Raw genomic sequence first — 26,313 nt, forward strand, 5'->3', positions numbered from 1 at the left:
TAAAACTTTATTTATTATTACAAATTATTACAAAACATATTAAAACTTTATTATTACAAAAAGTATAAAAAGAAATTAAAATACACCACAATTTGATGCACAAGGAATACCCTCTATACCAGGGCCACGAGCACAGCCAATGCCCCTGCTCGTCTCACTCACAGCTACTTCGGATGAGTGTCACTGAGAATCTCAATCTCGATTGCTGGTGCTAAATACCGAAATAATTCCATCTAACAATCTCTAAGGAGCCCAGTCAGAGTAAAATTCGATTTGAAGCTCAGGCCACTTTGTTGAAAATTTCCCCTGAAAATACGATCGCTGGCAAAAACAAGATGTCAGTCATCACAAATGATCGCTGGTGAAAACAAATATAAAGTGCAACTTTGAAGAAACATTTTTTTTTTTTTAAACGGTGAAAAATCGTCGAAATACATAGGAGGTCGTCAACAATATCCGAAAACATAAAAACCCCTGGTGTGGATACGGCAATGTACATAACGGCACGTCTGCATACTTCTTTTGTAGCTGAGCAGAGATACATGGGATTCGTAAGCAAGATCAATTCAGTTTAAAGTGCCATGTCCCATGGAATCGAGTTCCACATTTTTCCCATTTATAATTCGATCTTCATTCAAGGAAAAATACACTGCAGGATTGCAGGAGTGGAGATTCGAGGGAAATTGTATTTTTACCAAAGCAAGTACACAAATAAATACGTAATTATTTTTCCATTGATAACATGGAACATAATTTATTTTGAGACTGAGGAATTTAGGATTTTTCGAAATGGAAAAGTACCTTTGTTTGAAATGAAAAATCACTGCTTCTAAATATGTATGATATGCTGCAGTTATGGTAACTATATGCAAATTTTATAAATGAGAACAACAACAACAATTCACATTCAAACGTAAATACAAGTTTGATCAAACAATTTTGGTAATGCACTTTAAACATTTCATCCGACCTCAATCGCCAAGACATTCGGCATAATAGCTATGCCTCCCTGCACTTGTGGAAGACTATTTTTCATTCAATAGGCACCGACTCTCACAAGAGTGGGGGCGGGGGGGAGAAGAAAACTTGAATTGTTTTCCAGCACAGTATCCTCAATTTTCACCTTTCTTTTGAACTGGGATTCAACAGAAAACACAACAGTGTACAATGCGGAGCATGGAAATACGTTTGGACAAATGTCATTTGGCGTCAAAGGCATGGTTCGACCATGACTGGCAAAACAATTAGCAGTCTTGAGAAATGCGTCATGACGGTGAATTAAAGACTTGTGAACCATGATTTATTACCACCAAGGGTGGTTTACTTCAAGCTGGGAACATCACTACACCAACTTTGACCATGGAAATGGAGACCTTGTAACAAAAAACAAAAAAAACAAAAAAAACCCCCAAAAAAACACCTGAAACATCAACAAACAGTTTGTAATTTGAGAACCCAAAGTCAAAAATCGTAAAACCACAGAGCAAACCAACGCAGGTTACTGTATGACAAAACAACACCTAAAAAGACAAGTACACAGACTATTGTGCAGTAAGACTATAAAATAGTTCAATAGACAAGTTCATAGATAAATTTTATCAATGAAGTAGTAATGGTGTGCACATAGTGTGAGAGCGACATCTACCACACTGCAGTAGGCTTGATTGGAGCCGAATGGCCGAATTGCCAGTGGGATGTCCAAGTAAGTGTCGAGGCGTGAACTTTCGTAACCACAGTCGAGACACCGGACATAGTCCTTCAGCTTGCCTTGGTACAACTGATTGATGAGGTCAGCCTGGAATAAAGCAACATGCCACATCAATAACGGTTTCAGCATTCATAATGGCAGTCGACGAGGCGGTTCAATGCCACGTCCGCTCGACGCTAGTTCTTCCACACTGTAATAAGTGGCCCATTTACAAAAGTAAAATGCAATATTGTGACGAAGTTGTGGTACAGGTTTTAAAGATCAAATGGCCTTGTAGAAATCGAAAGAAATGCCCGTTCAAACCTGCTCAGTATTCTTCCATTTCTGCTCTAATGCATCGAACATAACTCGACAGAGCTCTTGTACATCATGCTGTTGCCAGGCTGTGCAGACAAAGTGAAACAAAGCAATTACTGGCCCAATCAACACAAAAGATTCCATGCTAAAACCCAACTGCATGCACAACTTGTCACTCGGGTTTCAACAACGCAAAAAGTGATGGAGGTGAAATCCCCCAAAATAAATATAATGCAAATCAATGTGCAATCTACCCTGGAAAAAGGGTTTACTCAAGATAATAATTATAATAAAAACACATACTTATGATGATAAAAAGATGCAAACACGAAGTACTAAAAGTCAGGGGACACTTAAATCCTTGGTATGCGATGCAATTGTACATCTTGCAATTCCCCTTGTCAAAATCAAAACCTTGACCTCAGTACAATAGTTGCTACTAGTTTTTGAAAAAAAAAATTAAATGATGGGATAATTTTGCATTCTATACAATGTGCATTCTTCAATTAGTTCAAATTTTGTGGTCAAGCTCATAAAATGTTGTTCTGATACATCCCACAGATGCTGCTATCAAACTTGAAGAATGAAATGGATGTGTCACTCCACAGTTTAAAGCATCAGGACTCCTGTTTGTTGCACGTTGTACACTGACCACGCCAAAAAAAGGCTTTTGTGCTTTATGTGGTATTCCATGGTTGCACAGCTTGATAAACGAGCTGAAATGGGCCGAGTAGTATATCTCAACATCGAGTTCCATTTAATTTTTCAACAAATGGCTTCTCCACCCAGCAGAGATCTTCCCTTGAGGTGAATTTTGATATACCAGATAAACAATCAAGGCACACACAGACAGATACACTGGTGAGAATGAACCACTCACTGGACCACATTGGTATTTGCTGAAAGGATCCTGACCAATACAGGATACCAGCCACACATCCACCCTGTTTATTACCCATTATATGGTCAAGATCGCCAAGTTGTAGCCAGGGAAAAAAAAAAAATATATATATATATATATATATATATATATACCAAAATCTGAATACAAATTCTGATGCAGTTGAAATCTTTGGAAAAGACAGAACCACTCACTGATAAAAGCAGCGTCAACTGCTATGCTACAAACCATAGCATTAGTCAACCTAAATAGTCTTGAGAGCCCATATGCTTTAAGGAAAAGCCAACCTCTTCTTCCTTTTTCCCAAAAGGAAGGAAATCAATGCACAGACGAGTTTTTGGACGATTAGCCATCATAAGCATGAAATGGATTCCCTCCCTCCTTCAAGAGTTGGAAATCTTCCAAATACAGTCAATTATGGTCGATTTTCATTCAAAATTGTGACAACTATGGTAACTTCTCCCGATGGGACATGATGCACGAGATCCAGGCAAAGAGAAAATAATATTTGTCGAAACTATGCTCTATTACACATATTACAATGGAATGGCATGATCAATTCTCACAGCAAGAAAGATATCCCAAGACTTTTGGTGCAGATACACAAAAACACCTGCACGCATCACAAAATCGACTGGTATACAGTCTCATGAAAGGTCATACCCAATTCCTGACAAAACAGGGCTGGCAGATTTTGTGCAATTGTTATGGTCAATTGTGTGACTCAGACAAAAGTGGCAATGGTTCTTCCAAAGACTTTGCAGCCAATCAGCTCGTAGCCCAAAACGATGTGGTGGTTATCATTCACATTTTGGATGATCTGCATACCTTTGGGTTTTCATTATCTGCCAATACACGTGTTGTAAATCCGCATGAGAGTACTTTATAAATGTATGCCACCAAATTGTCCCTCCAAACTGCAGACCAAACTGTGCAAAAAAGGAACACCATCTTCTTTTAAAGAATAAGGGTCTTCTTCAATCTTTATGCCATAACAGCACAATGTCCCACCTGTGGCAATTTACAATGAAACCACTCAATATGAAACAGCCCTTGGTTTTGTCCTTTATCTCCAACCTATTTCATTCACGGAGGTGATGCACCCCAAGTGATCCAGTCCACATATAAACAATGAAGACGCAAAACGATTTTGATGATTTTTGTCTCATCTTGTCGTTTTTGAGCGAGCGATGTGTCGAGCAGTGGGCAAGAAATGAAGCAGCCAATTCCACCTTCGCTGCTGTCCCAGCCAAAGCTTCGTGTCAAGTCGGTCGTCTCCACTGCACGCTTCCAGCTGGTCTGTAGTTGCACAAATAGCCGCTGAAGCTGGTAAGGAATAGACTTGCAGCCACCTTCTTCTTCCGTCCCATCAAACTCCCATCTGGTAAGAGGTAAAATTGCACAGAAAGATTGGGGAGAGGTCATAAAAGCACATTTATTGTTGTAAAAATCATAATGAACACACCGACAAAACCTTTGTTGTACCTGCGACATGCAGTGGAGTTCACATTCTGGTGACTATATGCAGTAACAGCAGTATTCATGCAAGCCTATCATTTATGGACTTAACACTTGGCATTCACAATTACCATATTATCCATACAATTCGTAATTCAAAGCTCAGAGCAATTGCGGATCCGTCAAAGTCAGGCTCTGTTTCATTCACAAAAATGCAAATAACAACCAGATCTAAACAAAAAAAAAAAAACACGTGACAACACAAGTGGGCAAAAACACAAGTGAGGGCTGTAAAAGTGAAAGGACAAAGAGGATATTAAACATACTTGTACAGTGCATTGCGAAATTCTGGAGTCATATACAGAGTCTGCAGTAAGCTGTTAAGATAGCAGGTCATGGCTTGGTTCACAAGACCTACGTAACCTGCAAGGATTGGGGGGAAGTAGAAAAAATAAAAATAAAAGGCGAAATAAAAAAAAAAAAAATCGCGAAAAGATAACCGATTGTAGTACATCTTAATTCACTTGTAGTATATTATTTATTTCGGAGAAAACGTATTGTAGTCAAAATAGCTTCTTCTTCTTCTTCCTCCATCGTTTGCAGCACATGGCTGCAGACCCAGCATCATTTTGTTTGGGTGTAGCTCTACCACTGAAGCAATGCCCCCTGTATGTTAGAGCAGAAGTTTGGCCAGGGTGCAGGCAGTAGGTCACCGGCACTACGCAAAGGACAGCGTGGAATCTTTGACATCCACCAACTAATGCTGCCAGATGGGATGCCCAGTTAACACACATCCGAGAGTTGAAACACATATTGATGCATCGCTCTGTCTGTGAAGCACCAGGATGACACTTTAATAATAATAATTAGAGATGGGTCGAGAATCGAACCCAGGCGAGACAGCTCAAAGGCAAGTGTGAATACCACTCAGCTATCTTTCCACCCCAACAAAATTGTAAACCGATTGGTACATGGAAATCACCATTCAAATCAATATCCCTAAAGTGTTCTTCAGGTATGTATGGACTGACGAGCTCTTCACCCATCCAACTTAAACGTGTGTGTGTGTGTGTGTGTGAATATGAGAGCGATTTCACCTCAATTCACAATACAGCTCTACATTGCCGTAGCCTTCAGTCAGCGATACATATTGCTGTGCACACAAACACCACTCCAAACACCATACCAGGAAATAATGGTTCATTTGTTCGTCTTGGAAGAGTTCAAACCATTCAAACTTGCAATTTACCAAGATGGATCACATTTGATGAGATATGGTCTGATGGTCCACGTTGGTATAATTTTCATATCTCTAATTTTGATGTTATATATCCCTCATTGAGGATGAAGGATCTCACCTGTATCTGATTTCCCCAGGATGGAGTAGCCGACAGCAGAGGATTCATATCCAGCAGCACTGGCCCCCTCTGGTGCATGTGAACTACCGGACTTCACCATGTTACCCTCCTCTTGTCTGGTGACTACAGCCAATCTGGGTGTGTCCTGCACACATACAATCGTTGATGCAAGTTCATGAAATGGTTGGAGCAATGCATTGCATTATCCATGTACTCAAGCTCACAGAACAAAGGAATGGTTAAAGCAATGGAAAAAAGAACATTTAATCACATTCCTTTGATCACAACTGGGTCAAAGTCGGAAAAAATGGAATTTGGGATCACTTGGAGTTCCAAATATCAGTGATTGCTTAATTGGTAAAAAAAAAATTTGTGTTACCTTCGATAATAATTATTGGAATGAAGCAAGCAAGATGCGATTGAATTCAAGGTGGCAAACAAATCTCGTTCTGGTCCTTAACATTTAACAGCGGACTTCTCAAGACACGTAGTTGGAGACATTGCAACTATGCCCGCACCAGCGGTTACCATAGCTTAAAGGAGCATGTAGGGTCAATTTTTCAAACATCAATTTGCATGAATTTCACAATCATGAAAATCCAAAATGTGGTTATAAAAGCTTTCATTTGGGTTTTTCCTCATAAATTCCATGCTCCAAAAGGCCAACGTGATGTTGCCTTTCTCAATGAAAAAATAATAATACAGCAATTGTGTTACAGGATCAAAAGCTTGTGGAGGAAGGAGCTGCGGCTCAAATCACGAACACACACAGACAGATGCATGAGACAACACTAGACTTGATTTTCATGCAAACGCAGCAGCTGGGATTGGTGGAAGTGACATCACTTCCCAGAGCACTCTGGGTGCAAGCGATATCATCTTTATGACATCGCTTTTCTTTCCGCACTCAGCGGAGCAATCGAGGAGGAATTTCCTCCCCCTGGATTCAAGAGATATATCCCCATAAATTAACCTTTCCACTCCACTGGAGCCACTTGATTACCTGTGCAAGCAGCACATTTGAAGTCAGGAACCACTTGCAGTCTACCCTTGATGCCACAACACCTCTTGTGCACCCAGCAGTTGCAGTACACCTTATTAAGCACACTATTGAATTGCTACACCTTTTTTAGAGACAGTAAAGGGCCACATCCCCCTTTTTCCCCCCCACACCACTAATCAGTACTTTTGTTATCTCTGCCACCAAAGGTGGAAGGAGGTTATGTTTTCACCCTTTTCTGTCTGTCTGTGTACAGGATATCTCAAAAAGTTGTGGATGGATCCGTATGAAATTTTGTGGACAGGTTGGGTGTGTGACAAGGAAGAATCTATTCAATTTCGAATCTGGATACGAGAATTGTTTAATTTCTAAATAAAAGTGATTCTTCACCATTGATAGATAGGGCTCAAACACGATATAGTGCTGTACAGCATGATATTTCAAAATTGTATTGGGCCCAATATGTTCTCGTGGATCAGGCATTACGTGACGGTGGTATGCGCTCTACCGACTGCCCTTCTAGTTTTCACTTTCAGTCCTCTGGCCTCCACACCGTATATTTACTTATTACCTCTTCCAAACTGTCAGCTTTCAGCACAAGGTCATCAGCATACAGGATGTAGTCTCAATAACCATGATGAACAGGATTGGGCTCAAGACTGACCCCCTGATGAACACCCACTTTCACTTCAAAATCCTCACTCTGCACTCTATTTACCCTCAAAATAAGTTTTTGAGCCATCATGCATCGCCATACCTACCAAAACTAACCAATCCTCTCCGCATCACTTTCTCATGGACCATTGCACCACTTCCCAAGGCACACTAATCGAACGCCTTCTCCAAGTCCACAAATATAAAGTACAGTTGTCGCTTCTTCCCCAGATATTTTTTCCTGTAATTGCCCAACTATAAAAATTGCCTCTATTGTGACCCTTCCTGGGGATTGCATTTCATGTATATCAACATATCCATGTCTGTCTCTGTCTCTGTCTCTCTCTACCCCTTTCATTCCATGGTCCAGCAGCTTCAGACCCCTACAGTTGCCCCAAACTAAGACATCACTGTTCCTTTTATAAATATTCACTAGTACACTCTTCTGGGACAGGTCTCCCTTAAAATTGCATTAACCAACTTGGTAATTAAATTTACTCCAATAAATCACCAGATTCCTTCAGCATCTGTGTGACAATACCAGTACTGCTCGCCGCTTTACCATTCTTCATTTCATAGATGGCTTTCTTCACCGATTCATTCTTTATCTAAAGTGGTGGGCCCTGCATGAGCTCAACTGCCTCCAAAATATCCCTGTTCCAAACAAACTCCTCATTTAGCAGGTGCTCATAGTAACTCCTCCAAGCATTTCTTATCTCCCCATGGTCAACTAGTACATTTCCCATGCCTACGGGAATAATTTTCTGTGCACCATCCTTAAAGTGCCGAGTGTCAACTGTCAGTGACCAAACCAACACCCCTCACTGGCTATTCTAGTAGGGAGGGTGACTGTGACATCCTGCCAGGACTAAAAACAACACCTGACGAAGGGCAGATGAGCTCCCTTCAGGAGCCAATGACCAGCCAGTACGGAAATGGTCTCTTAAAAACCACCCAATGGGGGAAATAAAATGGATTTTTTTTTTCTACCTAGCCGAGTTACCCCCTCCTGCACAGTGGTCTTGTGAAGAAGTTTCCTCATTTCAAAACGAGGTGAACGTTTTGCCAGTTTTCCTCTTCTTCATATTCTCTGTGGCTCTTTACATTTAGTGGCTCTCAGCCTTGTAGGTGTGATTGAGAAACTCAGATATATATATATATATACATATATATATACATATATATATACATATATATATATATATACATATACATATATATATATATATATATATATATATACATATATATATATATATATATATATATATATATACATATATATATATATATACATATATATATATATACATATATATATATATACATATATATATATATATATATATACATATATATATATATATACATATATATATATATATACATACATATATATATATATATATATATATATATATATATACATATATATATATATATATATATACACATATATATATATATATATATACATACACACACAAGGATGAAAGGACATCGTTGCATTGTAATGCGAGCAGTGCTGTGGCTAGCTGTACCTGTCAACACAGCTTAGATTGAGGCCAAGCATTTCCCATGCAAACAATTTACATCCACTTCATTTATAACTCTCCCACAAGCCTCAATCATGAAAAATAATAATAATAATTTGCCTACATATCAGAGTATGCGATTTCAATCCGGGACAGGTAAATTTTTGCCAAAATTACCGAGCCGGATCCAGACCGAGTTTATGCTTCCGAGTCCCAGTACTTGTTTCACCATGAGCCTTAATCACTTGTTCATAGTTAAAGAAAACGAGCAAAAGAGACAAAGAAACGCTCCTCAATTTAAATCGAAAAGCTTGTCCAGTAAAGAAAAGAAACGTTTTGAATTTTAAGAATGATTATGGATCCAAAAGAAAAGAACCGTGTGGAATGACATTTCAAAGACTTTGCACGGAGTTAAATATTGTTTATTTGAAACCAAACAATACCCCACAGGTGGAACTTAAAAAAAATCTTCACACCTGTCTGTAACAAACTCGAGTGAGCATAGGTCAAGATAGTGATTGAAGTATTGTGAGTGAAAGCAAATTTTAAGGGTACAGGAGGTTTGTGAAACTGAAGTGGAACAGCAAAGATTTGGGTGAGTGTTTCATCAAGGTTGTACGAATTCAGCATCCTATGATTGATGCTGCAATAGAGAGAATCGACAAGTTTTTGGTGAAAAGAAGAGATGGCCAGACGCTTGGTAATCAGCTGTGGGAATCATTATAGCTCGACACAGATTTATTGTACGATAGTTTAAGTCTGTGAAGGAATGGCTTTCAAGAAGCAACAATATCTGAATCGCTGCTTTTTGTTGCAGTGTTCAAGTTACAAGTTGAAATCGGGTCAACAGTGTGGCCACCATCAACAGTATGGATCAGAGAATACATATCAATGATGAAGATGATTAAAAGGCAGAAGCAATACCTTCGCCATTCATTCAAAATGCAACCAATTCATCTTTATCCAGATGTATTATCAGTACTGATGAAAGACGTCAGGTAAAGAAAGAGCAGGTTTCTGTTAAGCATCATACACCACAATTTATGTCATCAATGATCTCACAAATGGCACAAGATTCACAGGCTGACATACAAGTATTGAAACAAAACAGACATAATGGAGATGCAGCAAAGTCAGTTTCTAACACAAGGTTGGTGTGGTAATGCGAAGGAACAAGTCTTTTGAGGCGTATTGGCGACCACAATTTCAGCAATAGTGGTGATAAAATAAGATTGCATTTGTGGTGGCCCGCTGGTGTTGGCTTAATGGTTAGGGTGGCGGGCTTTGGATCCAAGGGTCCCGAGTTCAAATCCCGCTCAGCTGTTGAATTAATACCAGGTGGGGTTAACTCGGTCTGTCATCCTTCCGAGGTCGGCAAAGTGAGTGCCAGCATGCTGGTATAGTGTCGGAGTGGTGATCTGTCCAGGATTGTGCCCCATAGCCAAGGAGACTGCTTTAGCAGCACCAATGCTCTGCACAGAGTATGGTCCCTATCTCCTCTCCCTGTAGTGCAAGTGTGTAATAAAGGAACACTGGAGTTGTATCTATGCTGTCGGCTGGACTTGGCGAGGTGATTTATTGTGCCTGATACATATAGGCACTTGCAAATCAATAATGACGCAGGTTAATCCCACAAACCTGTCGACTTGGATTCCACTCTTCTCATTATGATTACTAGTGCATGCCTGTACGTGCAAACAAACAAACAAACAAAAAAAAAACTTTCAAACCGCGAGCCAGAAACAACAACCACACAGAATGTTCCTTCGCTCTCGCATGGCCATACGTGCATGGCCGTACGTGGGGAAAAAAAGAAAAGAACAAATACTTTAAAACCGCTTGCCAGAAATAACAACACAGGCCGTTCCTTTGCTCTCGCATGCCCGTACGTGCGTGGCCGTACGTGCAAAAAAAAAAAAAAACTTTCAAACCGCGAGCCAGAAACAACCACACAGGATGTTCCTTCGCTCTCGCATGGCCGTATGTGCAAATCAAAAAATAAAAATAAAAAAACTTTCAAACCGCGAGCCAGAACCAACCACACAGGCCATTCCTTCGCTCTTGCGTGCCCGTACATGCAACCCCCCCACCCCCCACTAAAAAAAAAACTTTCAAACCGCGAGCCAGAAACAACCACACAGGATGTTCCTTCGCTCTCGCATGGCCGTACGTGCAAACCAAAAAATAAAAAATAAAAAAAACTTTCAAACCGCGAGCCAGAAACAACTACACAGGCCGTTCCTTCACTCTTGCGTGCCCGTACGTGCAACCCCCCCCCCCACTAAAAAAAAAACTTTCAAACCGCGAGCCAGAAAAACAGGCCGTTCCTTCGCTCTTGTAAACGATGACTGGATTGGGGCATTGTGTTTATCGATAAATGCGCATAAGAAATCGAGAAATTATTAGAATATATTGTGATCACCATCCAGAAGTAGTGCGTGCCCGTACGGAATGTTCACATGCATTTCACGAATTATCGCTTGCATTGAAGTAACAACTGCTGTGATACTTATACACACATAGTTCATTAAAATCCACATTAAAATCAAGTTTACCTCCCTGTCTTTGCTTGACATGACATTAGCACTCCTACACCACGGTAACAAAGGCACCGATCGATCCCCAACGTAACCGGCACGGCACGTGACGTAATCTTCGGCCGGCCGCGCACCGGCCTACGCAGCCACACCTACGTGTCCTGTGATTGGTAACTAAATGGCGCATCGGCCACGCCTACACATCACATGTCCTGTCATTGGTTGGTAAATAAATGGCCATAACTTGGGAATCACTCGTCCGATTAATATCAAATATTGAAAAGGCACATACTCAGGTACCCAGCAATATAGCTGGCAAGTTTCAATTAGATCGGACCAGTGGTTGTCGGGAAACAGCGGTCACAGACACACAGACAGACACACACAGACAGACACACAGATTGCTGGAATTATAGATAGATGAAATGAGGTCAATGAGATGACAAATGAAGGGGTTGAATGCAGACTGCAGAGCAATGAGTAAGGAAACCCGTCGTTGTGAATCGTTTTTAACCACCAAATTGAGATGTATTTCGTTGGCAAGCATGTTGAGTGGAGCTGAATTCCTTAACACTTCCAAAGGCCACACCGTTTTGACAATTAGAAACAAAAAAAAAGTTGTGCACTTTTTTTGATAAATTATTTTCGGAACAATTTTTCTTCAATAAATAAATAATAATAAAAATTATCTCCATGTACACACCTTTATCTCGTTAGCACCTCTTCATAAACAACATTGCTGAGGAAACGGCGCTTCTTCTTTGTTTCCTCGTCCAGGGCAAGAACGCGGAGGCTGCTGGATCTGCCAACGTTTTTATAAATTATGTTTTAATGGCCAATTATTCAATTAGCACCAACGTATTTTGCCTTTTCGCAAGGAAAAACACAAAGAGAAGAGAAGAGAAAAAAACCCGTAATGGCGAACGCGGCTGAGTTTCTCTTCCCCATCGACCATGCCTACGCAGCAACGCTTCCTGTCATTGGTTGATAAAAAATGGCCGCGGCAACGGTTCCTGTCATTGGTTGGTAAATAAATGGCCATAACTTGGGAAGCACTCGTCCGATTAATATCAAACCTTGAAAAGGCTCAGGTCCTCCTCAGGAAAACATCCTCAGGTCCCCAGCAATATACCTGGCAAGTTTCAATTAGATCGGACCAGTGGTTGTCGAGAAACAGTGGTCACAGACACACACAGAGATTGCTGGAATTATAGATAGATAACGCCGTTTCCTCCAATACCCACTCACTGCCCCTCCCCCCTTCCAGAATTGCTTTGGCCAGGTTTGACCAGCACGGAGCTGGTGGAATGACTTTCACACCACAAGTGGATTTCAGAAGCATTCAAAGAATAAATGATGGCGACGACAAAGGATAAACCAGGAAATTCAGGCTAATTTGGGCACATTTTCATAACCAAAGTCCTGTACTTTTTATTTTATTTTTTAAGGCAAAAAGAACAGAAGCCAAGCTTCCAAAAAAGTTGCAAAAATTCTACACAATAACTTATTTTTTTCTATAACAGATTGACAGAAAATGGCACAAAAGAAAAACAGTGGAACAACAATAAATGTATACATAGAATAAGGAGAGGAATTGTAAGCACAGGGTCCCAGCGGGTTTAGTAAAGCTCAGTAATGGAAATGGGAGAGACTGCGAGGTGGCCGTGGGGTTCAAACAAAATCCTGTGCAGGGCTTAGCTCAAGACAACAGATTCAGAAAGACAGTGCCACAGGTGATAAGAGAGAAGAATGAGAGAATTGGCATGAGGACAGAGTTTAGACTTGAGGAGAGTCAGAAGGAAAGTTTTTTTTTTTTTTTTTGGCAGAATGTATGTGACCTGAAAGAACAGGGGCAGAGGTCAAAGGGCAGAAGTAGCGACACCAGAATAGAGCCAATATAAACTAGAAGGGCACTCGGTAGAGCGAACACCTCCGCTCTGCAATGCCTGATCCATGCGAACATATCTGGCCAAATACATTTTTGAAATATCATGCAATATATCGTTTTCAGCCCCATCTCAATGGTGAAGGATCACTTAAAAAATTAAATAATCATTGTATCCAGATCCAGATTCAGATCTTCACCAAAATCGAATCAATTTGTCGTTGCCACACACCCAACCAGTCCACCAAATTTAATCTGAATCTGTCCACAACTTTTTGAGATAACGTGCTGAATATCATTTTGGCCCCATCTCGAAATGGTGAAGAATCACTGAAACAAATTCTCATAACTGGATCCGGATCTTCCCCAAAATCTAATCAGTTCGTCCTTGTCACACACCGAACCTGTGCACAAAATTTCATCCAGATCCATCTACAACTTTTTGAGATATCCTGCACACAAAGAAACAGACAGACAAACAGACAGAAAGGGGTGAAAACATAACCTCCTTCACCTTCGGCGGCAGAGGTAAAAATGCAAGGGCAGTGATTTCTATTTCCATAGTGTACGTGTATTCCTAATTGAATCTGTTTGACTCCAGCTGAGAGCTTCTCTTTTTTTTGTTGGATAAAACCAAGTTTGTTGTGTTTGTGCATCTTCAAGATGAAGTTTCATTTATTTATTTTACTCATGCAACTCAAAAGTTTCTCAAATACCTTTTCAAAAAAAATCCTATTTCACATTGGGAAAAGACATACTTACTGGTGCTGACTGTGGTTGCTCGCCATCCTTGTCTGCAATGACAAGAAAATATTTCTGTCCAGGTTGAAAACCAGCCTCCATCAGTGGCTGGTTTGATTTCCAGTCAAGTGGCTCCTGCAAATATAATGTGGAAGTTCACAGAGCACTCTCAATCAAAAAAACAAAATGATTTCACAAAGTCACTATATATATATATATATATATATATATATATATATATATATATATATATATATATATATATATATATATATATATATATATATATATATATATATATATATATATATATATATATACATATTCCCCCTTTTAAGCACGAGCGGCGGCACCACAATCAACAGCAAACATCAGTGGCAGTCGATCGGCCATTTACAATCAGAGCCATTTACAATCGGCAGTCGCACCAAAATCTGCAGCCAACATTAGCGGTGGTACCACCATTAGCAGTGACACCACTACAATATATTGCCAACGTTAGTGCTAGCAATACAACAATAGACTGCAGACATTTGTGGCGGAACCATAATTGACAACCAACATTAACGGCGGCACATCAATCACGGCAAAATTTTGTACTGCACGAGCATTCACTATTGTCTATTTATAATGTAGTTACCATGGTCATTACTTCCTTGCTGAAAGATTTGCAAACGTTCCTTACACCGATTTCACGTTTTTGAAAATTTGTGAGCACAAGCGACGATACACAATCTTGAAATGTTAAATGTATTGTCCCGTCTGGACTTAAAATGATTGTTCAGTGAAAAGAAATTTAAAATACAGTAGTTCGCTTTTGGTTTGAAGGGAAACCCAAATGTAATTTTTCTTCTGATATCCATTGAGAATCATTAATCACTGTTTAATATGAAGGGGGGGGGGGAAATTTTGATTTTTTTTTGCCAATCACAAAGTGTCGAAAAAAGCCCGAGGGTATCGATTTTCGATTTTTCCAGTGACATCACATGATGAACTCACCTTGATCGAAACGGCAACTGACATGAAGAAACAGTGAATGTCAATTTAGGACTCCAATACCGATTCCACCGTTATTAGCAACACGGAAGGTTCTCACAATGTTGAAAGTGATCAGTGAGATTTCGAAGAAACTATTGGAGACAAAATTAGTTATGGAAATGGTTTCGGGGGGATTATGGCGCCGTATCGTTTTTAGCCTTGTACGAGTGATTCAGAGAAAGAAGGCGGAAGTGTTATTGAAGATGAAAATACAGTACTGGTCACATGTTCACTTTAGCTCGTTAGGGTTTGATTTTCCGTTTGACTGACTGTTTGTAAGGGAGACATTTTGTCTCGATTGATAAATAGGTTTATATATTACTCGAACAGAAATACCCGTCATTGCTCGACAGCACTGACACTGCCTGGTCACACTCGGACACCGCAGACAAAATGGGTGATGAATGCATTTTCCCTTCGTTGCAGACTGACCAGGTGTCTTGTACGTTATGGGATCATCCCGTTTCATACTCTCCCGGGACGCAATTTGTGTGTGTTGTGCCCCACTGTCATGTCCATGAGGTGTCTATGTCCATCCACAGTGGATGGGAGATTGTGGAGGGGGTGTGGGATGGTGGAGGATTGTGGGGTTTGAGGTGGTGGTGGATCGTGATGGATGATGGGGGATTGTGGAGGGAAGAGGGGTGCTGGGTATGGGGAGTGAAGAGGGGAGGGGGAGGTGAACCTTGAAAAAGTCCTCAGTAAAATCCTCTTGGAGGAGTAGATGATACATACTTTCTCTCTACTATAAATAGATGGTGGTTCATTTAACTGGCAGAGATTTGTGTTGATATAGATAATTATTTTTCTTGTGGTAACTGCTAGGTAATGGCAACAGGTGTTTGATGCACCGCTGAAATCGCCCATGTCCATGTACTGGTAGGTCAGTAGAGATGGTGTTACAGTTTTGAGCGACAGCCGTTTCTTCCACTTAATCATGGGGATGGTATCATCATCACAGGAGATCTTATGGTTATCTGTCATGATTGAGAGACGATACGTCTCTCAATCATGACAGATAACCACAACATCGAGCCATCTCTGTTGTTTCATAACAATGCTCTGAAAAATGTTCCGAGCACAAAAGCGAACATTTTCTCGGCCCGATCTACACTTGGGTATATTGGACAAACCTCGTCCAATTTTTGGCAAACAGGGTCTTTAGGCCACTGGTGTAGCACTAAACCATCTCAGTTTGTATTACTATACAAGCATCAAGGATGCAGCAACTTGGCATATTTGTAGAAAATCAAAAATTTTCGATTTTCAACACGTATGCCAAGTCGCTGAGTCCTTGGTGCTTGTAGAAGAATAATATTTCGACTTTAATCGCAAATTTACCTGCTTTACAATTAGGAATTCAGAAAGAGACACATCATATCTATTCTGTAGTGTATCAAGGGATAGATTAGGGTGGTTTGAGCATTTGGGTTCGCATTTAAAGGATGAAGCAGTATGCACGAAAACATAACACATGAAAAGTACACAAAACATAATGCAAGGTTCAGTCAATAATCTATCTGCAAAAGTATAACATTTAGATATAGGCTGCACAAATTAAAAGTAATGGCAATACCCCTGGGAGCTCACCTGGTAGCGGCTGGATAAGATAACGAGAGAATCACTAGCAGGCGTGGATGACCCACAAAATATGTAACGGAGAAGAAAGTAAATACCCATTTAGGTGGGGAAACGGCTGATTTTTTATTTTATTTTTAATGCAATGAACAGACTTTGGTGCATCACAGGAGATGAAGGTTGTGGTCAAGTTTCATAAAAATCGTGTGTGTAGTTACAGAGAAGAAATTGCAAGTGCTTATTGTGACGGATGGACGACGCGCAATCCCATAAGCTTCCAAGAACTACATTACAGGTGAGCTAAAAAATAAATCTCACATCACCTAAAATTCGGTTATGCCAAAAATTTTTTTCAGGTAATCCATTTTCTCAAAAAGACAAAGAAAAAGAAAAAGGAGAGAATAGTGAATAAATTAATTGCTGTTCTTATTGCTCCAAACTGGGCAATTCTGTTTTTCGTTAAAACTGAAAAGTACATCTTTGATACTTTTTCACGATTTGAGGTCACACATGATGCTGACCAGAACAATAAATGCATGAAAAATGTTCGTGGATGAAATATTGACCAAAGTTGCTTTAATCATGAAAAAGTATCAAAGATATGCAACTGGTGTTGCAACTACGTTTTGCAAGTTTGCAATAGTCATCATAACTGTTGGCAAAACACCCATTTTTTAAACATTTTCCAAGAAATGCTAAACCGGCTTTCCCAATACCATGGCTGCCAAGAGCTGTCTCAAACAAATGAGTATGGTTTTGCATAGCAGCTAAATACTTAGTCCAACCAAACAGCTCCACAGAACGTTGAGCATCCAATTTGCAAGCCCATAACAACAGTTTACCTAAAGAAACGGATTTCAGTTGTCGTGACCATTGGAAAACAACAACGGAACATTGATCAAAATCTGTACCGGTTCTGCATACTTTATATTATAATAAATTTACCATCAATTTATTGTGCACATGAAAATTTGAGATAAGATGCTATTTTCTTATCTGATTGCCTCGACAGAATTGAATTTTGACCACTTTTTTGCAAGAATGACAAATGGGTTTCCTGGCATGCCGACCGCTGATGCAATTCCCTCTTGCTGGTTAAGGCATGAATTTGGAATTTGACCATGGTGCCAGTGATTGCTCACCTACTGTTCGTGAAGGAAACTGTGGGATGTTTAACATCCACGAACAAATGCTGGCAGAAGGGACGCCCATTTAATGTCTATCTGAACACATTGGTGAACCATCATCCTGACTGTGAAACACCGGGATAAAAGTTTAGAGCTGGTTCCGGATTTGAACCCAGATTAGACAGCTTAGAGGTAAGTGTGCGGCAGTGCATACTTCTAGGGCCTAGAATCGAGGCCATCCTGTCAGCCCAGACAGGTAACAACACAGAGCCAAGTTGCAAGATGACAACTGAAATTGCTACAGAGAGAGAGAGAGAGAGAGAGAGAGAGAGAGAGAGAGAGAGAGAGAGAGAGAGAGAGAGAGAGAGAGAGAGAGAGAGAGAGAGAGAGAGAGAGAGAGAAAGAGAGAGAGAAAGAGAGAGAGAGAGAGAGAGAGAGAGAGAGAAAGAGAGAGAGAGAGAGAGAGAGAGAGAAAGAGAGAGAGAGAGAAAGAGAGAGAGAGAGAAAGGAGAGAGGAGAAAGAGAGAGAGAGAGAAAGAGAGAGAGAGAAAGAGAGAGAGAGAGAGAGAGAGAGAGAGAGAGAGAGAGAGAGAGAGAGAGAGAGAGAGAGAGAGAGAGAGAGAGAGAGAAAGAGAGAGAGAGAGAGAGAAAGAGAGAGAGAGAGAAAGAGAGAAAGGAGAAAGGAGAGAGAGAGAAAGAGAGAGAGAGAGAGAGAGAGAGAGAGAAAGAGAGAGAGAGAAAGAGAGAAAGAGAGAGAGAGAGAGAGAGAGAGAGAGAGAGAGAAAGAGAGAGAGAGAGAAAGAGAGAGAGAGAGAGAGAGAGAGAAAGAGAGAAAGAGAGAGAGAAAGAGAGAAAGGAGAAAGAGAGAGAGAGAGAAAGAGAGAGAGAGAGAAAGAGAGAAAGAGAGAAAGAGAGAGAGAGAGAGAGAGAGAGAGAGAGAAAGAGAGAGAGAGAAAGAGAGAGAGAGAAAGAGAGAAAGAGAGAGAGAGAGAGAGAGAGAGAGAGAAAGAGAGAGAGAGAAAGAGAGAGAGAGAGAGAGAGAGAGAGAAAGAGAGAGAGAGAGAAAGAGAGAAAGAGAGAAAGAGAGAAAGAGAGAAAGAGAGAAAGAGAGAAAGAGAGAGTAAGAGAGAGAGAGAGAGAGAGAGAGAGAGAGAGAGAGAGAGAAAGAGAGAGAGAGAGAGAGAGAAAGAGAAAGAGAGAAAGAGAGAGAGAGAGAGAGAGAAAGAGAGAAAGAGAGAGAGCGAGAGAGAGAGAGAGAGAGAGAGAGAAGAGAGAGAGATGGATTTATCCCTATTTGGAGGACAGTACAACACACAGCCAAACAAGAGGTCAGAGTGGAGGAAAAGTCGCAGCTTAAAGGAATCCTGGGAGTTGGGAGGTGTAACATCAATCCAAGGATAGTGAGAAATTGAGCCAGGGCAGGTTTCAGGTCTTGTATAAAATTGGAGACAATAGCCAGGGAGAGACACCAAAGAGTCAGGGATGTCCTATGAGAGCAAGAATTCTGTGAAACAGAAGTTGTCCAGTTGGTCAGGGTGCAGGATTGTAGGAGAGGAGGGGGAGGAGGAGGAGGCCAGGAAGAGGTGGCGAAGCATAGATCGTGGTGAAGAACAACACGTGGGGTACTCCTGATGAAGAAATAAGGAGAGTGAAGCATTTTAAAATGGTTTTCAATGCTTTTAAAGGAAAAAGGAAGAAGCGTTTATATTCAATGAAGAGTTTACAGATATTGAAGAAAAGGGGGGGGGGGGGGTGACAATGGTGTACAGGAAGAAGGAAATTCAAGTAGAATGCAATCGATCATTGTGCAGGGGAAATCTTTTAATCAATGATTTTTTTTAAGCGAGGAGGGGAAATAGGATAACGTCGAGGAAGGAAATGTACAATATTTGGGAAGAAAGAAACAAAACAAAGAAAACGGAGACTAAAATAACAGAATTTTGGCAGTGGTTATACGAGGAGTGGCCTAAGTCGGCCTTGAACAAGACAAAAACGAATTTGACAAATACATAACAAGGTACGATTCAACACGGAAAAGTGGACGGAGATACAAGCTGCAAAATTGGGATGAAGATGTAAAAGAAAAAACACGACAAATCCAGTTGGGAAAATTTAGCTTTAATGGTGTGGAAGCGGCAGCTGCAGATTTGGCCAACATGTTGAAAATAAATAAATAAATAAATAAATAAAGTCGAACCGTAAGTCAAAAAGTCCAATGGTTCTGGCACCCTTTCAATATAATTTTGCAGATTTATAATCTGCAAAATTAATTTCAAAGGGCACTCGACCTGAGACACGTTGAAACCAAAATTGAATCAGTTCATCTTTGTACCACAGTTCATACTTGGTGTCAAGTTTGATTGAAATCCTTTCTGTGGTTCACAATTTATTGTGGTCACAAATATTTTCAATGAAAGGTCATTTGACTATAGATCTTTGATGTATGAACCACAAATCTAATGAGTTCTTCTTTGAATCATTGTACATAATTGTACAAAGTTTGGTCAAAAACCCTTCGGCGGTTCACAAGTTATTCCGGTAACGAAAATCGACGCATGCACAGAAGCACAACACAAAAACATAATGCCTCAGAGCACGGTCTTCAACGGTGGAAGCATGGAAAAACTTGGGCAACATATCAGAAGGACTTAAACATGTTTCTGCCCAAAATTCATGATATGAAAAGACTAACAGTTGTTGGTAAATAAAATCATTAAAGCGACTTTTGGTGTTGATCGAGGCCAATTCTTCCATTCTTGATATACTGTCATTTCACACAAGGTGTACTTCCATTAGACGGGCAAACTCCAGACAGTATGTGAGATTTTGGGTGCTTGAAAACGTGAATAAGATCTTCAATTACAACAAAAAAAATAATTCAGAATGTCGCTTCATTGTTGGTCTGGTGATCAGTCTTCAAACAGGCAGCACTTCTATTTTTTTGATGTTATGTCAGTGGGAATGGCTACTTGTAAATGCTAAACATTCCTCTCAGTAGAATTATGCCAAGCAATTTCCGATGAGATGCCAATATTTTCATGCAGGATCGGCCGTGCCCACACATTACAGAAGAAGTCTTGGATTATCTCCATTGCCGACTCAGTGTTAGGGTCATCTCAAACAGGTTTCCTTGCACACTTTGACACAGGCCTCTCCTGGCTATAAACAACACCACAACTTCATGCATGGAACATCTTATGTGGGTTCTTCAAGGAGCAAGATAGCCCACTGTCGCCAACATGAAACAGAGAGCAGGGATTGCACGTGCTACATTAATCAAGATATAGAGGGAGAAGTTATGGGCAACATGGGAATGCAGATATGTGCTTTGCTTAATCGAATGGTGGTCGTATCAAACATGTCCTTACATGAAACATAACCTTAAACGCTTATACCTTCCTTCACACCATAGTACATACAGTACCAGTTTGACCTTTCTATCAATACTTCATTAATTATAAATGTGTAAAACCATGGTGTTTCACCTGGAGTGCACTGTACATCAAAGCAGGTATTTCAAAGTTTATAATTACAACAAAAATTTCATTCAGGTGACGAGATTAAGTGTTTGATGATTCCTTAACCAGGACACCACAGGTTGATGAACCATAATCAGGGGTGGAACCAGGATTCTAGGTTGGGGGGGGGGGGTGGCTGAGTGCAAAAATTTACATTGCATTGAAAAATAGAATTTTGCCGAGCAAAGCAAGGTTATTTAATTGTTTGTCGTTTCAGAATGTTTACGATTCATGTACAGATTTTGGATTTGTTTTGATAAAAAATAATAAATGAAATGTTCATCGGATGGGATAAAAACTCGGGATCTCTTGTGTACTGAGCAATGGTTAAATTACATTAAAACACACAATCTGCTCTCTTTCTTCGATGGATAATTCACAATCATGATGCATAAAAGGACCAAACCAACAAAAGATAAGATTACCAACAACACCACATCACTCGTAATCATCATTACTAAATTCCAACACACGGAGAATCTCTACCAGTTAGTGGAGTTAAAAAATAAAATTGTACAGTTCAACTATTTCTTTCCTTTTTTCCTATGTGCACATCATGGTCCTTCAATTCTGTCTTTTTTGGAAATAAAAACAAAAAAAACTGAATACCGCTATTAAATTCTTCCCTTTTTGAAGAACTACATCATCCGCATCAGCTGTTGTTGTTGTTGTTGTTGTTGTTGTTGTTGTTGAATGGAGGAAATTACGACGACAATAAGTGAAACTATACTGAAAATACCAAATTAATATCAATCTTCTTCAACAATGTCGAGTACCAAACAAACCCTGATTTTTGGCACAATGTATTAATGCACTTCAAAAACGTAAACATGATTAAACACTTAAAAAAAACATTTTCTTAAATGTAATCATTGCAGATTTTACGTTTAAATGTTTTGAAACGCTATGCAATATGAGGTAGGTTTACCTACCTTATTATATATTTAATCTTCCCAGTAGAAATTGTTAGAAAATGCACTGCACCAGGCAGTTTCCTTTCACACATTCCGAGACCGCATCTTCGGCTATATACACCTCATTACATGTGAAAAAAACGATCGCTTTTGACGGGAGGGGAAGGGTTTAGGGAGCCTAATGCCCAGTGTGCCTCCCGTCTCCACCACCGCCCCCCCCCCCGGTTCGCCCCTACATATGATGAGCACCAATTTATAATTAACAGTCAAACGAGAGTTACATTTCAACTTTTAGGTTTTTTGCTTTTGTTTTTTTTGCGAAGACACACCTGACTCAACTCCGGATTCTTCCATTTGAGAGTGAAGGAGCCTTCGAGGTATTTAGCACGTGTGGCGACATCCCCGTGCAAGGCTTGCAGCGTGCTGGAACCAGGCAAGTTAAAAGTGTACCGTTGAGTGTCGGGGCTCGTGCTGTCCTGCACGATGCACAGAATACGAACCTCTTCTGCTGCATCTCCCTCCTATGTGCACGCACGCACACACTATAAAAGGAAGGTCATTCCTCAAGGGTAGTCCAAGCTATTTTGCAAAATATCACTTTCAAATGTCAGGAATTTGTGCACTTACGTAAACAAAGCAATTTCAGAACTACAACAAACTATCAAGGATTGCATCACCTCGCCCAGACTTGTTTTATGTGGTTTTATAGTACGTCTTTTATAGACGTACGTACATTCTAAATTGTACACACTTTATAGACGTACTAACATTGTAATTGTACATACTATATCGAGGTACTAACATTCCAATTGCTTGATAGACGTACTCACATTCTAATTGTACATACAGGGTGTCCTTGCTCAACGTTGTCCCGGTTTTTTGTTATAATGTCGATAACAATTAGACACCAAGGCTTCAAAGAACGTCGTGATTATTTACCCATAACTCGCTATTACTCATCGGTCAGATTGAACTACTCCACTATTAGATTGTTTTATTTTACTAAAGGGTGATTTGTTGTAGTTTATTTTACATTAATTTACAGTTCTGGATTACAATGTACAATGCAGAATATATAAACAATGAAGTGGGTGAATTCACCAAAGGGTGAAGCTTTTAATCAGGGTGAAGGAACCCAACATACCTATTTCTCTTAGCTTTTATGACATGAATTTATCCATTTAATGTCATTTCACTTAATGTTGTGGTTTTTCAAGAGTTAACCAAGGACCAAGTGTACTTTATGAAGGTACTTGGTTGAAAAAAATTCAAGAGAGATCGTGTACTACTGGCTACCACTCGGTGGCGTTTGTGGCCGATGTTAGTCAGCACATTCTGTGTGGACAAACAGAAAGACCAACCAACCCAAATGCAATATCCTCTCCTTAGTGTAATAAAAATAAATACTAGAACAGCACTCAGTCAAGAACACATCTCCACCAGGCTGAACAGTTTACGTTTTGTATCCCATTCATAGGCCGGATCTGGACCTTAACCAAAATCAAATCACCTTATTCTTGTCACCTAACCAATTTATCCACCAATTTTCGTCTGAATCCATCAACAACTTTTTGAAATATCATGCTATATATAGTTTTTGGTCCCATCTCTCAAAGGTGAAGAATCACTTAAAAAATTCTCGGATCCAGATCTTCACCAAAATCGAATACATTCGTCCTTATCACACTTCTAACCTGTCCACTAAGTTTTGTCCAAATCTGTCCATAACCTTTTGAGATATCGTGCTTCATATTGTTTTTGGCCCTATCTCTCAAGGCGAAGAATCGCTTTTTAAATTCTTGTATCCAGATACGTCCGAATCCATCCACAACTTTCTGGGACATCCTGTTCACAAACAGAGACAGACAGACAGGAGTGAAAACATAACCTCCATCCACCTTCAATGGCAGAGGTAATAATAAAACAAAATTGCTCCACTCTAGCGGATATCTCGGGCAAATATATTCAGGTGAGAACTAACAAATAAATTTAAAGTCGAACCCCTCCCCCCCCAAAATTTTTTTTAATTTCTGATAGATTTTGTCACATTCAACATGACCTGACATTGTTAATAGAAGTTGACCAGTGGACATGTGGCTGTGAGTGTGCAGCAACAATACATTTAAACATAGGAACATTTAATTTCAGTCATCTCTTGAAGCTTAAGTGGTTGAGATCAATTTTTTTTCAAAAGGATGAAAACAAAATAAAATAAAATGACATACAAAACAAACTTTCGTGCAATTATTTCAGCCAAATTTGTTCGAAAGATCGTTTACTTGCCTTCCCAATGATGATTTAACAAGATTAAAACTGGTCCATCAAAATAATGGTTTCTGCTAAGTTCTCACCATCCCAGCCATTGGGACCATACTCTGTGCAGAGCGTTGGTGCTGCCTAAGCAGTCTCTTGGGCTATTGGGCACAATCCTGGACGGGTCGCAACTCCGACACAGGATCCCAGCAAGCTGGCACTCATTTTTGTCAACCTCGGAAGGATGACAGGCTGAATGAACCCCAACTGGTGTTAATTCAACGGTGGAGTGGGATTTGAACTCAGGACACTAGGATCCCAAGCCTACCACTCTAGCCATTAAGCCAACACCAGGCATTAAGTTCTCACAATGCAATTGGAATTCATCACCCAGCCCATTGTGCATTCAGCCGATCTGCCAGATCTGTCAATCTCACTGTCCTTAGTGCACAACAGGTATGACAGGTATGTGGTGACATGGACATGGGAACATGCATTTGAAACCAGTGAAAACAACTTCTTTTGGCTGCGATGCAATTGTGGATAGCCCTCGTCAGAATTAAAGACAGCAAAGCCAATGTTCTTAATTTCCCAGTGGATAAAATTGGATATATTTGAAAGATAAAAGTGTTTGAAAGGGGAGGTAGGACGACTCGACAGCAGCCACGTCCAAGAGCCATCTCCATTCCTTTTGAAGCCACAAGTTCCTCATCGATTCCTGAATGGAAATAACACGTGCAGGCATGCAATGTATATATGTGTGTGTATATATATATATATATATATATATATATATATATATATATATATATATATATATATATATATATATATATATATATATATATATATATATATATATATATATATATATATATATATATATATATATACACACACATATATATATATATATATATATATATATATATATATATATATATATATATATATATATATATATATATATATATTAGGATCTGGCTGTGAAATGAAGCCTTTTTTGCATTCTGCACGCCTGATTTTGGGGACATATTTTATGCACCCGATCATCACAGTCCAATTTTTTTTTGTTTCCCAGGTCAGTCAAACAATCAGTTTGGCAGTCTTTATGCAAATATCTAGGCTATTGAATGAAGAAACCAAGCAAGAGATTTTCAATTACATAGATGCACAAGCGGTAGGGAACCTAATTTATGCACATGACTGTGTGGGCTGGGACGGTGGATTTGTCTGTGGATGCAAGACTGGGTATAAATACAGGATATACAAGGTTTGTGGGGCTCCTTAATGTGTCAGATGAATATTGTTCCTTTGTTTCCTTTAGAGAAATGAGTATGAAGAAAATACCAATATACAGACAGTCTGTCCAACATAAAACCAAAAGTTTGTCTTCAAGATAAGTTAAACATAAACAAGAAGGAAAAGAAAGATAATAATTAGTCTTGAGAAAAAGGGCATGGGAACAGTTGTTCAACCCTTGCTTTGCATTTCTGAGCACGGTCGATATTTGCTTTGTTCATGAATGCGAAACAGGTATGATGGCAACCATACGAAGCTGAGGAGTCAAACGGAACAGTCCGGAGACCTTCTGCCAACTCTTCGCGGAGAAACTGACGATTATGGAACGATCCTCGAGAAAAAGATGCACTGAACAAACATCTTTTGGACGAGATTAGCTCTGTTGGTTCACCGCTAGACAGCGCCATTTTGACTGAATGCCTGTTTCTCCGCCCTCACAGCGCGTGGCAAATTTATTGTTCGAGATGAAATATAATTTCGCCCAAGTGCAGTAATGCTAAACTGAATGT

The 26,313-nt window shown here is 39.8% G+C and overlaps 1 protein-coding gene across 5 annotated transcripts in view; it reads right to left on the bottom strand.

The window, feature by feature from the left end:
* Positions 1-26,313, bottom strand: part of USP47 (ubiquitin specific peptidase 47) — a 148,706-nt gene that overhangs the window by 103,611 nt on the left and 18,782 nt on the right. For all 5 annotated transcript variants that reach the window (XM_085882495.1, XM_085882493.1, XM_085882492.1 and 2 more), the window contains 7 exons: positions 22,579-22,770; positions 14,096-14,209; positions 5,723-5,867; positions 4,691-4,787; positions 4,139-4,287; positions 2,012-2,091; positions 1,646-1,795 (listed from right to left, as the gene is read on the bottom strand). In XM_085882495.1, the coding sequence (XP_085738621.1) occupies positions 1,646-1,795; positions 2,012-2,091; positions 4,139-4,287; positions 4,691-4,787; positions 5,723-5,867; positions 14,096-14,209; positions 22,579-22,770 (927 nt within the window). The remainder of the gene's footprint in view (positions 1-1,645; positions 1,796-2,011; positions 2,092-4,138; positions 4,288-4,690; positions 4,788-5,722; positions 5,868-14,095; positions 14,210-22,578; positions 22,771-26,313) is intronic.

Source organism: Eptatretus burgeri, chromosome 5 (assembly GCF_056783735.1).
Source record: "Eptatretus burgeri isolate ZD-2024b chromosome 5, Ebu_testis_v1, whole genome shotgun sequence".
Classification (NCBI taxonomy): domain Eukaryota; kingdom Metazoa; phylum Chordata; class Myxini; order Myxiniformes; family Myxinidae; genus Eptatretus; species Eptatretus burgeri.